Below are 17,268 nucleotides of genomic sequence, written 5' to 3'. Positions count from 1 at the left end.
TATGGGCCGACATGAGCCAAACTGTAGCTACATGTAGGACAATTAAGCTCTGTTGTAGGTAGTAGTGCTTTAATCCTCCTAAAACTGCTTTAAGAAATCCTTTATTAAGTAGCAGGTAACGTCAAGAAGACAAGCAACCAGCGCACGTCTCCGCCTTCATCATTCTGATTAATGGAGCTTGTCTGTTCCCCCTTGTACTGCAGGGAACGCTGTCGTTGTTCTTTTTTTTTTTTATATCATCTTCATAGGAAAGAGGATTATTTCATCCAGTTGGGGCAGACTCTGGAAGCAGGGCTTGAGAAAAATGAATAAAACGTGCTCTGTCGTATTTTTAGAACAGCAGGGTTGTATACATGAAGAGGAGCACACAACCAGGTTTTCTCTCATGCGCACACAAGCAGATGATTGTGCTGTAACAGTTGGATGATTATTCCATTATCTGATTTAGTTGCTGACATGCTGACTTCATTTAGAGACAGACTAATAAAAATCTTCAAGTGTTTTTGCAGAACATTACGATGTAGCAGTGAAGTTGACCTTTTGGATATAAAACGTCACCACCTCATCATTTTATCCTTTTAGATATTTTGTGATATTTTGCCAGCATTTGCAGATGAATTCTTGAAGTTGGCCAGAAAAAAGTGTTGACTTTTGACTTCAGAACTGTAACTACTTCATTCTGTCCATGTCAAGGCATTCTTCAGATATCACCTTCACATTCACAACAATGTCGGACATGAGGTCACAGTGACTTTGACCTGCGGCCACCAAATTCTAACCGCTTCTTCCTCCAGTCCAAGTGGATGTTTGTGCCAAGGTCAGAGAAAGTCCGTCAAGGCTTTCTTGGGATATCAGGTTCACAAGAATGGGACAAACAGACAAAGCAGGGCTTGAGAAAAAAAAAACTAGAATGTGCTTTGTCACATTTTTAGACGAGTAGAGTTAAACTCAAGAAAAGGAGCTGTCTGAGTTTTTTTTTTTTGCATTTCTCATACACACACAAGCAGATGACTAATGCTGTAACAGTTGAATGATTATTCCATTATTTGATTAGCTGATTCAAAGAAAATAAATTGCCAACACTTTCCACAATCACTTAATAGTTTGAGTCATTTATCAAAAGCAAACAGCAAACATTTGCTTCTCAAATGTGAGGATTTGCTTAATTTTCACATTTGAAAATTATCACTGCTAATTGAATAAATTTGGGTTGTGAACTGCAGGTCAGACAAAACAAACAATCAAGATAAAGCCTCAAATCAGATAAATAATCAAGTGATGAATCAATTCTGAAAATTACCATTAGCTGCAGCCCCACGGATGATGTAAGATTACATTTAACCTTCAGTACGTGGTTGATAAATTTTGGGCTTGACCTTCACAGATTAATCTGGCTCACTGCTGATCCGACCCTTTCAGCACAATGAATTACATTTTGCAGAAATAACACTGCATGAGAAAGCTGCTTAACCAAACAGCTTTTGCAATATTTAAACTCTATGGAACACACGCATTATTGCTGATCGAATTACGGTATTATTATGCAATAATCCCACACTCCATGTCTGCCATGCAAACCAGCAACACACAGTAAGTCTAAGATTACAGGGCAAACGTATGGTTTGACGTTTTCTGTTCGTCTCCACGGCAACTTCTAACAAATCCCCTTTAGTGTGACCTCATCCTGTAGATGCGTGGGAGTCAGAAGTAATTAGCCCTCTTGGACTGTAGGTCACACATGACTGCCGAAAGCAATACAGCTGAGATGAGTGACAGCGCGCACGCAGCGCCTGCACAGTACAGCAGCAACGTACAGTATTTCTAACAAGTTCTGTTAGTTTTTATGAGAACATTTAATGATCCCCCTCCAGAGTAATCACTGCGAGTGTGGTAATGAGTGTGTGCTACACTGAGATGCAGAGAGAGGGAAAACATGAACGGATGTGTTGATTTGCAAGTGTGTTTGCAATCTGGATCCTGACACAGACAGATGCTCGGGCCTGCTCTCTTGTCACTCTCCATCCTGTTGGGGCACTTGATATCTTCATTTTCCTCCATCTCCACTGTTCAAAGAGGACCACGGGGTCATTATTGTGTACATGCACTGTAACTACAGCAGAGGACTGTGGGTTATCATGACAGGATTTCTTTAGGTTACTTCACACAGTTCTCGGATAAAAGCAAGCTGAAGTTTTTGTGTACAGGAGTGCGAGCTGGTGAGGAAATGCGTAAAAACAACAAACATGCTTACAGCTCTGTTTGCTGTTGCTGACAAGAAATCTGCCTTCTCTGCACCAAACTATAATATATAACCTTGACTTTTAACACATGAATTCAGCTAGGATTACCGCCTCGCAGTGGTGTGTCTCTGCCAACTAATCGCTAGTTGCAGTTTACATCCATGTCTGTCCAGACTTACATAATGTAAGTAGTGAAGACGTCGAAGCAATTTAATAAAAGTTAAAATAAAAGTTGTTACTACATTCACATGTAGAATTCCAGTGAATAATTTCCAGCGAGCAACTTGCTGTCTTTACTTAGAGAAAGGCACTTGAATATGTCTTGTTAGCTAACTTATTAGCTGGTCAGACATTAGCTAGAAGGCTAACCCTCAGTTTAAGCTATGTTTGATTCAACTTTTTGAGCTGACTTAAAGGTGAAAACTGTAGAATTTTGTCTGACTTGACTTGTGACTTGAAGATTCAGGCTTCAGACTGACTCCCACCTCTGGTACTTACCAGCTGAATGCCTGTCTAATGACTAACATTAGAAAACAAGTCAAGAGTTTAGTATTGATAACGCAGTCTGCGGTCATTGCTGATGCAGATACTGTGAGGTCATGTAGACAGGCTGTCTGGACGCTGCAGAAACCTTGGACCAGAATAGCTCTGATAATGTATCTGTCATGAATGTGTGTCATCAGGACCTGTTCCCCCCCACACACACACTGTGGAAAATGTAATGGCCTGCTTTATTTAAACCATGACTGCATAACTTCAAGTGAAACATATATAGTATAGCTCACGTATGTTATTTAAATACAATATACTGTATCTCCAAAGGCTACAGGGAGAGACATTTAGACTGCCGCAAGCGTAAATTCCATTTTTCAACATGAAATAAGTGTCTAAATGTTGAGATTATCGCAGCTTGACAACCGCTGTTAATGCCTGGAGAGAACACTCACAGGAGTTGTGTTGAATTGAAAGTTCGAGCTCTGTGAAATGTCATCTTTCTAACCAAGTTCACATGTCCAGGGAGAATAAAAGTGGCCTGGAAGCCAGTTGATCATGTGAGAAACGGCACAGTAGGAGCGAGCCCCCTCTCACCCCGTCCTGCTGAAATGAGAGAGCCAGCTGCAAATACAGCACAAATGCTGCTTTCCCACATTTGCACATGCTCCCGGGAGAAGGGTGGTCAAGTCTTTGTGAGGGAGAGACAGACAGAAACTCCCTCGGTACACTGCAAAGAGATGAGAACGGTCCAATGGATGGATATGTCTTTGCAGTGATAGCCCTCAAGGAAATGTGTGATGAGGCTCTTTTTCCAGTTATTGTTTTTGGACTAACAGGAGCAAAGATGTGCAAATTGACCCATGAATTATTGCACACACTATTTCCTACTGATGGGAAAGCAATCCCTCCAGGAAGCTGTGATGTTGCAATCACAACAATTCATACAAATTCAACCAATCGCCATTAATTCTACACAACCAATCACTGCAACTTTTCTGCAAATTTGACCATCATCATCGTCGTAGTGTAGTGATGCAGCCAACCAGTGGCTGGCAGCTACAGGTGTGGTTTTAGGCGTAACGACAGCTAGTACACACTGCAACAGCGTCTTATCCTGACCAGCTTGGGCTAAACTTTGATCTGACTAGTTGAGGTCAGCCTGTGTTAATCAATCACCTGCCAAATCTTCTTTGTAAGTGCCTGCCCTTTGCCAAACACTTTTTAAGGACGACTTCCCAGACAGTTCTGTGCAACAAATCATCTGGCGTGTCAGGTTAGTAATCCTGAGCCTTTTTTGGAAAGATTACGGTTAAAAAAAAAAGCCTAAAACATTGCAACATGCATCACAATTTTTTAGAAAAGCTGCTGTGAAATCCCAAAACAGCGTGCAAAATTCTGAAGAGACTGGAAAGGCGATCGCATGCACATGAGACGATATAAAATGTAAGCAAAATTTGACAATGATTAGGTGCGGCACCCACTGAGAAACAGAAGAGTGTGTGGTCCACTTCGTGGTCTCAACTGAGATTACATCAAAGATTTGTGTTTCAGTCCAACATTTCGAAAGCAGTGAGGTCAAAGGTCGGTGCGATAGCCATCAGTCTTCACCACACCCAGCTGCTCTCCAAAGAGCTGAGTACTGGTGCTTCTAGTTTATGGTTAACACAGATGGTTTAAAAGGCCCTACACGCTGGTTGTTTACAAAAAGAGCCACTAAGTGAGTGTATATGTCACTTTTTCCATCTGATGGGAATGTGATCAATCCCTTTTTAGTGCTCCATGTAACCCTGCTTTTCCACAATGTAAACAGCAGCTCACTTTGCTAATTGACTTTCCCTGTCCTCTCTGGACAATAGAGGCTGGTCCTTGACTTCTTTATGACTTCCCCTTTATGAGTCGTCGGTTGATTACGCCTTCAAGGAGCCCCTTAATAAAGACTGAGCAAACAGAGCTTTCAGCGGAACACATGGAAAACTCAGAGGCTGTTGTGGGAGGCTCTCTGCTGCCTTATGGCAAAGTGCCAGCCCTTTAGCATGGGACAAAGATGAAGAGGATATTTGCCAAAAAACATAGGCTAAATGAAAAGCTCATGAAATGCTTTGACTAGAGTGTTCCACTGAGCCAATGAAAAAGCTCTTAGTTTAGCCAGATAATGAGTTGTAATAATGGCTCATTTTACAACAATAACCCATACATCCTAAACATATGTAGCGGAAAACGGAATGGAATAAACACATAATACAGCAGCTTGAATGGAAATATGTGCCATTAAGTTGTTTTCTTTGCTTTTACCTGTGAATTGTGAATTGGAAAGCCACTTGAAACAGCAAATAAAATGTCAAAAATTGCTTCTTTTGTCCAAACCAATAATCCAAAACCCAAAGACACTTCATTTACTATCATAAATGACAAAGAACGGCATCAAATCCTACATTTAAGGAGCTGGAAACCGCAAATGTTTTGACATTTTTACTTGAAAAATGACTGAAACAATTAATTGATTATCAAAATAGCTTGACTGTCGACTAATCTTTGCAGCTCTTTTTTAAAAATTTTGGTTCCAACACATAACATTTTTTGGACAGTAAGAATTTTCCAATTAAAACCGTTCAAAGTATTTTGAAGACCAGCCTTGGCAGCTGTCCAGTCAGCCTGGGAGCCCTTAACAACCACAGTGGGCCAACAGGGGGTCATCTTAAACAAAAAACTAATTTCCTGCTTGGCGAGAGTGCTGGGATATTAATCAAGATGAAAGGAGTCAAACAGGAAGTGAGGTGAGCGTTTGGCATGTAAGGGGATGAACTTGGTCTTTTTTTTGTGCTACACCAAGATAATAATACAGTCAGTTAAAAGCTGTCGTTCCGTCTGCTAACTTCCCCCCTGACAGACACAACACCTCCTGCATTTCTTACATTCTTAAGGTCCGTTAAGCTGGAGGCCTCTCATGGTTCCCACCCACCACATCAAATCAGCTGTTCTGAAGTAGTCAGAGAAAGGCCTTTAACATCTAACTTTAACTAATGCAAACTAGAGATGTTCCGATACAATTTTTTCCTTCCCAGTACCAATTTGATATGAAGTCCTGATCCAGTACCAGTGCATTAAAAAAAACGTCTACTCAGTTTGGAGTCCATTATATTTTCCCCACAATCCCATAACATGTCAGATCCACTCCCGCTCACAACTGCAAAAGAAAGCAAATTTAGAAAGTCTCCTCCGGGTTTTACCGCAGATCCCCACAAAAAGACCCAAATCAGGACACAGAGATTAAAATAACATCCTCTAAAGTCGCAGTTCAGTAACAGAGATTATGCACAACATATACAGCAGATAATGATGATACTAATGGTCAGTCAGTCAGCCAGGTTTGCAGGATCGGCCTTAGCCCTGCTAAAACACCAGCAACTCCTGGAGGAACTCTGACTGGGAAGTACACAATCCATCAGATTATTCCAGAGACCTTCTTTTTTTTACCACAATAACAGCTACAATAGCACAGATTTAGTGATAGCGATTTTGCTATAACACTTACTTAACCTTTGTAAGGTTTAGGATGCACAATTTCTATTTGCAGTGGAGTATTTTCACAGTGGGTTTGGTATTAGCACTTAAGTAATGGACCTGAATACTTCCTCCATCTCTTGTTAGCACACCCACGGCCTAGCTGCGTGTGTGTTACCGGCCGAACCTGTGTGTAGCGGCTAGCAGCTGTGAGTCAGGCTATAGACAATTTCAAAAGCTGGAGGTTTCCCAGATACCGTTCAGAGCTGCGGAGCTGGAAGCTGCGGGGAGGGTAACGCAATCAAGTGACTGATCGGATTTCTCTTTCTGTTTTTTTTTTTTTTTTTTTAACGTCACAGCAAAAAAATCACAATGACTCTTAGCTGCTAACTAGCTTCAGATTAGTTTCACAGTCTGGACCGACTCTGCTGTGAAGAGTACAAGAAAACAACGTACTAACTGGAGGGTTTCGCTCCTGCGGGATGGAAGTCAATTTCATGTTCATCATGAGGACAGGGGCGGGACGGGAAAAAAAGTGAACAGGAGCAGGCGTGATCAGGAATCATAATAACAATAGGTTGATTTTTTCATATATAAACACACAGTTCTAATATGAATAGACTATTTACTTTATTTTGAGCACGATGTTAGCTGTTCAGTTTCTCTTTTTAGTCTTTTTATATTCTCTCCTGTCTGCTCTGGTGCCTGGACCAGAGCATGACATGTCTGGGCTGTTGATTGACGGGAACGAGATGGGATGGGAATCATTCTTCTGGGACTGGGACAGGGACAAGGCAGGGACAAGGACTCTGTCAGGGGACTGGGAGGGGACCTAAGTATTTTTATGGGAGCGAGATGAGAGGAGTGAAAATCCACTCCCCTCTTCGTCACATAAAAAGAGACTTTTTATTTCTTCAACAGCAAACACAACTCACAGTATTCCAGTAAATATTATACTGCAATCTGAGCTTGTCTTCTTAACACTTTATATATAACTGCAACTGAAAATATGATAATATAGTCATCTGCTATGTTCCACATTAATTGATATTTGGATATTTTCCCTGTATCGCCCAGCCCTGGTGGAGACAGGGGATCCCCCCCACCCCAGTACCCACCAAACCTCTTTTAGCCAGCGAAAACAATGTGCCCATCTATTTACAACCCTTTCTCTTTCTGCATGACACCCAGGTTTTTATCACCAACCCATCGGCACAATGCTGGACACTTGCCTCCGCGGCCCGTTTCAATGGACGGAAATTGGGAATACAAAACAGAGCAGTAGTGAAAGGACACGCGGCTCCATCAGCTTCCACACAAACAATGGAGAATCTCCCAGTGTTTAGCTTCCACTTCCTCCCGAAACACAGCACCAACAATGAGGCGCTATTATGACTGACTGCCTCTGCTGTTTTCAGGACCGGCCTCTGGATGAGACCAGGATGAGAACACATCGGCAAATTGTTTGGCACTGAGCAGAAGTATTTAAAGCAAAAGAGGTATTTCTCTGATAAGATAAAGACATTAACTGGAGCAGAAGAGGTGGCAAGGAAAAAGAAGGGAAATGGAACTGGATGTGAAAAATAGAACAACCATTGTTCACTGCATTTATTTGACAACTACAAAACCCTTCAATTTCTACCTCAACTTTAACTGCGCTGTCCCCAAGGTAAAATGTATTTTGCAGCCAGTTGAAATACAGAACGAGCACAGATTTGAACATAAAACATCACAGATTGGATAAAATGTCCCTTAGAATCTTTTTCAGGTCTGGTGATACACACAGAAAAACCTGCTAAACAAATTAGGTGTGCAGGATGGTCAGCGTCATGTTCAAGACCTAAAACAAAGTGGTCACCAGGAGAGGATGACTTATTAAGCTGCATTTACTGCATAGAAATAAGCCATTTGCAAAACATTAACACATCATGAAAACAGTGTGCATGATTGATTGCTGCACTTTATCTACTTATTTACTTGGATTGGAGAAAAATGTTACTATGGATCATGACATGGAAACCCAACATAGAGAAACTCAAAATTCAATTTACGTAACCCATGGCTGAAAATTCTAATAAACAGACTTTAAAAAAAGGAGATGTTAGATCAACACAAGCATCAAGAACTTCCAAGGCAACGACACACAGATGATGAGAACAGCGCTGCTCAGAATGGATTGGTGGCTCACCAGAGTGTACAAGGATAGTGGAAAGATTGAATGTATAAAATCAGGGCCACCATGACAGTGTGTATGGTATTAAGCGCGAATTAATGGCTGTTAAGCTACACCGTGTCGTCCCTGATGTGTTGTTTTTTTCTTTGGTCATGAGCCAAACTGTCAGTTCCACCTTTTTAATTCAATTATTGAAACTGAAAGCTCTTTTCAATCGATTTTCGGTTTAAAATTGAAATTGTGCCATCCCTACAGTACATGAATCTAACAATGAAGGGCTATCAGTGCCAATCCCTTGTAATTAACAAAAACATGAAATAAAAGCTGTGAACGATGCATCATCTGACTCTAAAAACCAGCTCTAATATCAAACAAGGTCTTCAAATGTTATTAGATACTCACTGATCAAAAAAGTGTGGGTTCATTTTTGTTTTGGGATAACAATTGTTTGACTACAAGCCAGTGAGCAGACAATACAACCTGTTCCTTGGCACAGTTTCCAGCACAGTACCTCTCTGAAAATCAAACCAAAGACCTGACATATTGACTGCACACTTGACAAACACTTAAAAAAAAACAAAAAAACAGAACATTTACTCTCACTATATCAAAAATTTATGAGGACGATTTCACCAAAAGAACAAACGTAACGTTAACTCTACGACCGCGGTGCGTTCAATGACAGTCAAACTGGCAGCACCGTATTCTCTGCTTATATTGTTCCCTGATGAGAGATGTAGAAATGTGCAGCCTGTAGCACAAGTGTTTGTTTACATCATAAGAAATAATACTCTCTCTCAGACGAGGGGTCTCTGCGGTGTTGATAAGGATCATGGGTATTTATTACACACAGCAGAGCCCTTTCAGTGGATTGTTTGATAATAATAATCTATTGCACACTAGAGAGGACTTCTGAATGTTAATGCTTATATTAACTGTGTTCTTTTTGCATAATAACAAACAATGGAGACAAAGCACAGAGATGAACAGAGAGACGTCAGTCCATGAAAATCCCTGCGTATCCAGAGCACAGAGGACAGTTTAAATGTGGATGGAGATCTTGGTTATACTATACAATCAACGTCCCCCGAGACTGACATTGTGTGTCCTGTAATTGCCCTGCGTCTGCCTCTCCGGTCTCAGTCTCCGCCGGGGGTGACATCTCGTCTCAAAGGCAGAGAAAGGGGAGATATCTGCAGACCAATCACGGCCCAGTTAGTCAAACCTCCATCAGCTGGTCACCGCTCCATCTCTTACACTCCTCTCACTCCTCTCGGGGAGAAAAGCACTGGGCTGGAGCCAATTCCAAACTACAGGGTAACACACACACACACACACACGAGAGAGAGAGAGGGAGACAGAGAAAGACCTTGACCTGCTCATTCCCCCTCCAAAGCCTCAATGCCAAAGCTTTGGCTCTAAATAAATACAGCCTTCAAAGGGAGAGATAGTTTAACCCTCTGGAACCAACACTTTGTTTCAGCCCTGGTTTGACAGATAATCCCTCGCAAATCCTAAATCTCTGTGGGATTCACAGTTAGCCAAAGTGGCAGAAATGTACGTACGGGCACAAAGAGCTTACAACACATGCAAAAAAAAAAAAAAAGCTGGAATCAGAACTGGTGTCAGTTTGAAAAGCTAATTTAGAAGCAAGAACGTACGGTGAAGAGTACATGAGGTTTGGGTTTTACAAAATAAATGATAATGCAGACGAATAAAGGTCGATATAGTTGCGAATGAGTTTCACATGAACACCATATTTTCAGCATGTGTTTCAGTTGGAATGGCAAGTGAGAGTGAAAAGCCGTTGCATACACATGAATAAGCAAACACACAGATAATCCAACTGACACACAGGACTGTAAGCAGGATTAAGAGACAATGAGGTACCCAAACCCCCCGACCCTTGTGGTGGGCAATTTTAAACACTTCTGAGTCATATATGCGTTTTTACAGAACATATAATGACTCAGGACGAGGTCATTACTGAAGGGTCAATCTCATGTTGAGATCAGCAATTGGATCTATTAATACACCTAAGGACCACACGTCACACACAAGTCAGCTACATAGCCTCTGATTGGTTGACAAGTCAGGAACAAAGCCTCTGATTGGCCGACAGACTCAACCCAAAGCATCATGGGATTGTCAGTGGACAGCTAACAACATCCTAAAAACAACAACTGCTTTAAAAATGGAAAAAAAATGATAAATGACTACAGAAGGGGTGTTGGGTTTATCATTATGGATTTATTTTACCACATTTCAAAGCTGGATTGCAAAGCTTCTGCTAGCAATGCTAGCATTAGCATTAGCTTTAGTTAGCCTTCCCTGCTCAGCTTACTTTGGGGTAAACCCCTTCACTTTTCCAGCAGTTGATCTTGAGAAGCTGCAGCACTCAACACTGTAGATTCACTGCCATAGTGACAATTTACTAAAGTTCTACGGCAGAAGTCAACCAAAGAAAATCTTGGAAGACTGAAATTCTATCCACCTTTATACTAATCAATTGGTCAATTGAAAAAAAAAAAGCTGCATGTTACCTCTTGATTAACTTGATCAGCCACAGAGCACAGCCGTAGCCTAAATGAGTGCTAACTTCCACAAAAAAGCACCATGAAAACTCTCCCCTAATATTACAACATTAGTCCAACATCGCCCCAGCCTGTGCAGCTGCATTAGCAACATGCTAGCACCAAATTCAACAGGATAACCTACAGAGTGAACTCTAAAACACCATAAAATATGGCAAAACTTTCGGCTTTTGAGTTTGTCAGGTCACGGACAGCTGGTACTTATCCATCACTGAGCTTGAAAAGTTATCGTCTGGCCTTTGTTAATAAAGCAGTCTGGTGAAATAAAATCCAGACTTGTTGCTATCAAAAATAAACTCTCAGCTCTTCAATGCTGAGGCTGGAGGCCAATAAAGTGATGTGTGCTGGTACTGGTATTAGTTTGGATCCAGTAAATGTTCAGTATATAGCCCGTCATTCAGAACTAAAATACATCAGGTCTGCATGTGTCAAACCATTAATGGATAAAGAAGGTTCTCTCTGCTTCACTCGCATGCTGCAGACACTCTGCAGACTTGTTCAATTACTGAAAATAAGCTGATGAACAGGCTCATGAATCAAGTGTTCGAGTTACTCAGACCCACAAACATGTCCTTAAGTGAACCTTAACCCTGGAGGACAAAAGGGACTTTCTAAAATAATGGCAGACATAAATGTATCGCTGATTAAGGACACAAAAAGTTCCAGTATTCAAAACAAGCTTCCAAACCACATGCACATGCATAGATAAGGACTGGTTTGGCCTGTTCTGCTGACCAGTCAGCAAGACTACTTTTACTCTAGATTGTTATTATCACTGAAAATTGCACATCCACTGTCAGGTTTAATATTCAGTTGTAAACAAAACTGCATGTTGCCGTTTGTTTCCAGCAAACACACAGATAATCCAACTGACACACAGAGTCGTAAACAGGAGAGTCGAAATATTGAAGTCTATTCATTTTATCCCCCATCCATCTTTAATATAAATCCATGCATTTTGGGAGAATAGATATTTACTCAGGCTCTTTAAGTAATAAAATGAAACTAATCAACAGGTTCAGTTAAATCAAAAACCACAAAGAACATTTCCTTAAGGGGGTCTAACCCTGAATGACTAGAAGACCTAATTTCTAAGTCTTCAAGAATTAATGTCAGAAATATGTGTTGTCCCATTACCAGGCTACCAAACCACATGCACAGACGGGGACTGGTTTGGTCGGTTCTGATGACCAGATAAGAAGCCTGCTTTTACTCTGGAGTGTTATTATCATGAGCTGCATTTACATGGATCCCAGTGTTCCACTAACAATCAGGATAACAGCCCAATCAGAAAAAAATGTCTTATGTAACAACCTTAATCGAAAGAGACTGGCCCAATCAGGATTTTTTACTGTAATAAATTATAAAATGACCATAATAATTCAAGGAAGGAATTCAAGGAAATTCTGGTTTGAAAATTCTATTCCTTTCTACTTTTCTAACTTGTGTTATGGATTGCCCATTTTGCTGTAAATAAATTTCAAATTTGTGCTGAACATTCACCAAATGAGTAAGGGTCCATTTATGAGTCATAAGACATCATTTCTAATCTTTTAGATTGTTGTGCTTGTCTTGCACTCCTGCAGTGTTCCTGCAGCCTGTCTGGGCCTCCTTGAGTCTGGGGAGGAGAGGGCGGGTAGAAATAACTCACTTCAACCACAGACTTTATATTAAATAGGATTTCAACCTATTCAACACACAGTGTGTGGATCCAACCCTCTATTTGGACTGTAGTACTCATTTTTGGATGTGCAATTTCACATATTGCTCCTTTAAGTTGGAATCTCTAATCAAATGGATGTTAGAAAAATTGTCCATCTAACTGCAGCAGTGTCAGGTTTGAAATTCAGCTGCAAACAAAACTGCATGTTGTTGTTTGTCCCCAGCAAAAACAAGATACAGAGGACCTCTGCCTCCTCAATGGCCTGCAGACACGCCAGTCAAAAGCCTCCCTGTATGTAAACAGCAGTCATTCAGCGGAGCCCTCTCAGCTGGCCAGGCATATGATTCAGACACTTCTGAAGAAAGGTCACTATCGGCCCTGAGAAAACAAGAGGCCCTCTGAGTCTGGCTCCTCACAGGACTGCAACAGCCGACCCCAGCTGGGCGCTCTTCATTTACTAACCTCTGCCATCGACAGGCCATCGCACATTCATCACAGCAAAGAGCCGGGGCTCACATGCTCGTGGGCCTGGTTGATCCACCCACGCTGAACGCTGAGGCGAGTCAGTGGACAGGTGAGGTCAGAGTAGATTAATAATCAGAGTGTAAATCTTTTCCCCCTACAGGAAATCTCAGACGGGCTGAAAGCTCCTCAGGATCTCCTCCTCTCTCCGCTCCCTGCTTATTGATCTGCAGCAACTTCATTCCCATCATTCACAGTGACAGCAACCACTCACACGTCTGCAAAGTGCAGCGGCGCTGAAAATGTTTAGGCACCTCACTGGCATTTACCTATATGGCTCAGCTTCTTTCCTTATTTTGATGTCAGTGAAATGTACCTTGTACACAAGACGTGCTCTATCTGACTGACAGCAGGCTTTCAACCAAATGATAGATGATGCAGAGCAGGTGACAGCACCTTTTGTGCCATATGAACGCCTCTGGCAGATTGGAAGAACAACCTCCACTGCAAATCATTCAATCTACTGAATGTGTAGTCTAAAAAACTGTATTTCCCCAAAGACTTGTTTGCCTGTTGTTTTGAAAACCAACCAATTTAAATATTTTCTTACATAAGGTGTAATTTCCTCACCTTATATAATGAAAACTGAATCTAGAGGTGAATTTAGAGAGTCTTTATTCATATGTTTGAGTGGATATCACATTAAATTACTTTTTAAGCAGGATCATTTTGCACTGTAGGCGAATTAAACATGATGAATTATGTAGCAGTGCTTTCATCCAGTGTTTGTCATGTAAGACTTTTGGCAGGTGATGGTCCCTTTTCAGTCCCTCCAGGATTTCGTGGGCTGTTTTTGGGATTTGTCGCAGCCTAAGACGCCTGATTTCAGACCAGCTTTTCTTAAAAAATTGTAATGCATGTTGGCATTTTTGGGGGATTTTTGTGCAATGAAATTGTGGGAGTAAGTTTGATTAAAACCACACTCTGAGCAAAGGGTGCTAAATAACCTTACCAAAACGCTCAGGATTACTAAATTCTAACAAAATATGCTTCATTTGCAAATGAAGAAACGCACCAGGAGGAGGTATTTTACAAAGAAGCAAAATGTTTTTGGACCTCAAACTCAGTCATAACAGCACAAGATTAGCAATATAGAAGTGCACAAAGAGAAATTTGCATTAACTGTTGCAATTGCAACTTCCGGGAAGGACTGCCTTTTGTGCGATGTGACCGTCTTGACTATGTCTGTCTGGGTTCCTCTTACCTTATCAGAGGAACCCGGGTTCTTCTCTCTCATTCAACCAAACTCCTTAAGCAAAAACAGGAGTTGCTGGTCTACTGCTGCCTCGATCTGTCACTTTTGTGCTTTTGCGTGACTTCAGTGAATCCAAACTGACCTTTTAAGACACCGTAGTCAGACAAAAACAAGAGTTTGAGAGTTTGGTTGGTTTGGAGAGTGTGATATTTGGGTAAAATACAGGCAGTTTCCCATCAGACAGCAAGGTAAAGCAGTGAAATTATTCCAAATACAACGTACACTTAAACTGATACTGATTTTTTAGGTGCCTGAAATACATTTTGCTGCTGATCCTGCCTAGAGCAGTACATTGCAGAGCAGGTGACAGCCTGTGCTGTGCCATGTAAACACATCTGGCATATTGCAAAAACAACCACCTCTGCAAATCATTAAATCTACTGCATGTTTAGTAAAAAAAAAATGCATTTTGTCAAATATTAAAGATGTCTGGCTATTGATTTGAAGACCAAGCAATTACAACTATTTCTCAACCAGCTGTCATATTCTCACCTTATAAACTTAATACTGAATCTTATACTTAAAGTTAGAATAGTATACTTTGTCCAAGCTGTTTGCAAATGCACCAGAAAGATAGCTGAATGCTGAGTCTCTTCCCCAGGATGTCAAACACTGATGTTTTGGGTTGGTAAAGCCTCCGGAGCATAACAAAATAATGAGGAAAATAAGGAAATACAGGGAGAGGCCAGGATCTCTGCAGATACAGACACTACCACACACTTCTAGTGGGTCGGAAGTGATGATGGAAAGGGGTTATGTTTATATGAGTCTATGCATTTTTTGGAAAATGTTGCATATTTTATATTTTGACTTGTTTTTTAAGTTTAGATGGGCTGTATGCACATTTTGAAGTAGATATTGGACTAAATTACTTGATAAGTGGGATGATTTTACATTGTATAAGTATTAAACATGATGCATTGTGAAGCAGTGTTTTGGTCCAGTGTTTGTCATGTATGATTGTGGCCCCTTTTGTACCAAGTGGCTGTCATGACTTGCGTCTATCCAGATTCCTCTTACCTTATTAGAGTAGGGCGGCTTGGCGAGGTTGATGCCATCTCTAATGAGCTTATCCCTGATCATGATCTTCAGCTTCAGCTTGGGGTAAATCACCAGCTCCCTCCTGTTGCCCAGCGTCAGGTTCCTCTGCGCGCCCATGTAGCCACCGTTGCGCCCGACCCGGTCACTGTTGGGCTCGGTCCAGGACTTGGATCCCCGCAGTCTGGACTCATACTGGTCCACCATGTGACTGGTATAGATCTCGGCGGCGGGGGGCATCGGCTCCAGGGTGAAGTACAGTCCACTGGCCGTCTCCTGGGCTTCTTCTTTCAGCCTCCTCACCGCGTCGTGGATCCTCTGCCTGTGGTGCGGGATGTAGACGCCGATGGCATCCAGGTCGGGATCTCCGATCTGTTTGCAAACCTCCAGGTCGTCATATCCATTATCCACAAAAGACTCGACATACTGAGCGAGCTGGAGGGTCTTGAGCCACTCGAAGACGATGACAGGTCCGTTGCTTGTCATTTTGGCTGTTACAACTACAAGAAGACACTGGTTACTTTCCCATTCGGCGTTTCAGACGCATCATAAGCTTCTTAATAACAGTAGGAAAGTAAAGATAACTGCATTAAACACATTTTTGGATCATCCATAGCAAAGGTTTGGTTACCATCCCCAACCGTGTGGTTTAAAGACAAAAAAAAAGAGTCGAGAGTGAATGAAAGACTGTAACACCTGTCAATATTTACAAATGAAGATCACTTCAGTTTCACTTGACGCGGCTTTCAAATCCCAAACGTCGTTTCAAGATCAATTTCTCCCCATGCGCAGTCACATCCAATAATTTCCTTAAACAAATAGGAAAGCTTTGCCTCAAACTATTGTCATTCAGACCAGATTCCGTCCGTTACGCACGGCAACTGCTGCGTCCTCAAAAAGAAACACGTTTTCGCCGCTTATCCTCCTTCCTGCAAAGTCCTTTGTATCGCCAAACGGCAGCGCGTTGAAGAAATAAATCCAAATGACGCCAGAAATGATAGAAAGTCCGCTGCCGCTTGACGGTTCCGCGTCCAGCCGCTCAGTCTGTCTACGCGCAGTCCGGTTCCTCCAGCCGGCACATCATCATCACTCCACTGGAACTGCAGCCAAGAGCCAACATGCTCACTGCTGCTGCTCCTCTAACCGTCCACGCCCCCCAAATCTCACTGTGCCCATTTAAAAATAGTGATGCGAGTCCCTTCTTTTTTTCTCTCCCCCTCTCCCAAGTTGTCACGCCGCCTCGGGGCATGCAGCGGGTCACCGGGCTCCCACCTACTCGTCCAAAGTTGGTCCGAAACGAAAAGCAGCGTTTTTAAACCTGCCGCACTGTTCAAATGAATCTCCTGGCTGCTGCTGGGTTTGTGTCACATTATTATTCCCCCACGATGTGATTTCGTCCTCTCTCTCTCTCTCTCTCTCTCTCTCTCTCTCCGTCTCGCTCATACACACACTCTCACTCACTCATTCAGCATTTCCACGGTTTGGTTTCTCAGCACGCATGAGCGCCCTCTATGTGGCGACCGGGGAACTGTAGATCTGATTTCGCAGCAGTGGAGGAGCTGATGTAATGGGAGAATCTGAGGTACTGCTCAGCCATCCGGCTATCTATCCATTATCTATATGATCAGACATTTCATGCAGCTTTTTTTTTTTTTTTCTTTTTCACTTCACAGCACCAAAGAGAAAGTGGAGTCCAACTGTCTGCATCAAATTGCACCGCGGGATGCATCATCGTTAAGTATGAGACAAGTCAAACTGTCTGGGAAAACAGAGTGAGACACACAGAG

The 17,268-nt window shown here is 42.0% G+C and overlaps 1 protein-coding gene across 2 annotated transcripts in view; it reads right to left on the bottom strand.

The window, feature by feature from the left end:
- sash1a (SAM and SH3 domain containing 1a) overlaps positions 1-16,123 on the bottom strand; it is a 271,869-nt gene extending 255,746 nt beyond the window's left edge. For both annotated transcript variants that reach the window (XM_084736840.1, XM_084736841.1), the window contains exon 1: positions 15,464-16,123. In XM_084736840.1, coding sequence (XP_084592966.1) covers positions 15,464-15,967 — 504 coding nt within the window. In that variant the 5' untranslated portion in view covers positions 15,968-16,123. The remainder of the gene's footprint in view (positions 1-15,463) is intronic.
- Between the last annotated feature and the right edge of the window lie 1,145 nt (positions 16,124-17,268).

This window comes from Lutjanus erythropterus, chromosome 15 (assembly GCF_056507025.1).
Source record: "Lutjanus erythropterus isolate fLutEry1 chromosome 15, fLutEry1.hap2, whole genome shotgun sequence".
Lineage (NCBI taxonomy): Eukaryota > Metazoa > Chordata > Actinopteri > Lutjaniformes > Lutjanidae > Lutjanus > Lutjanus erythropterus.
The sequence above is the reverse complement of the archived record's forward strand: the minus strand, read 5'-3'. Positions and strand labels throughout refer to the sequence as shown.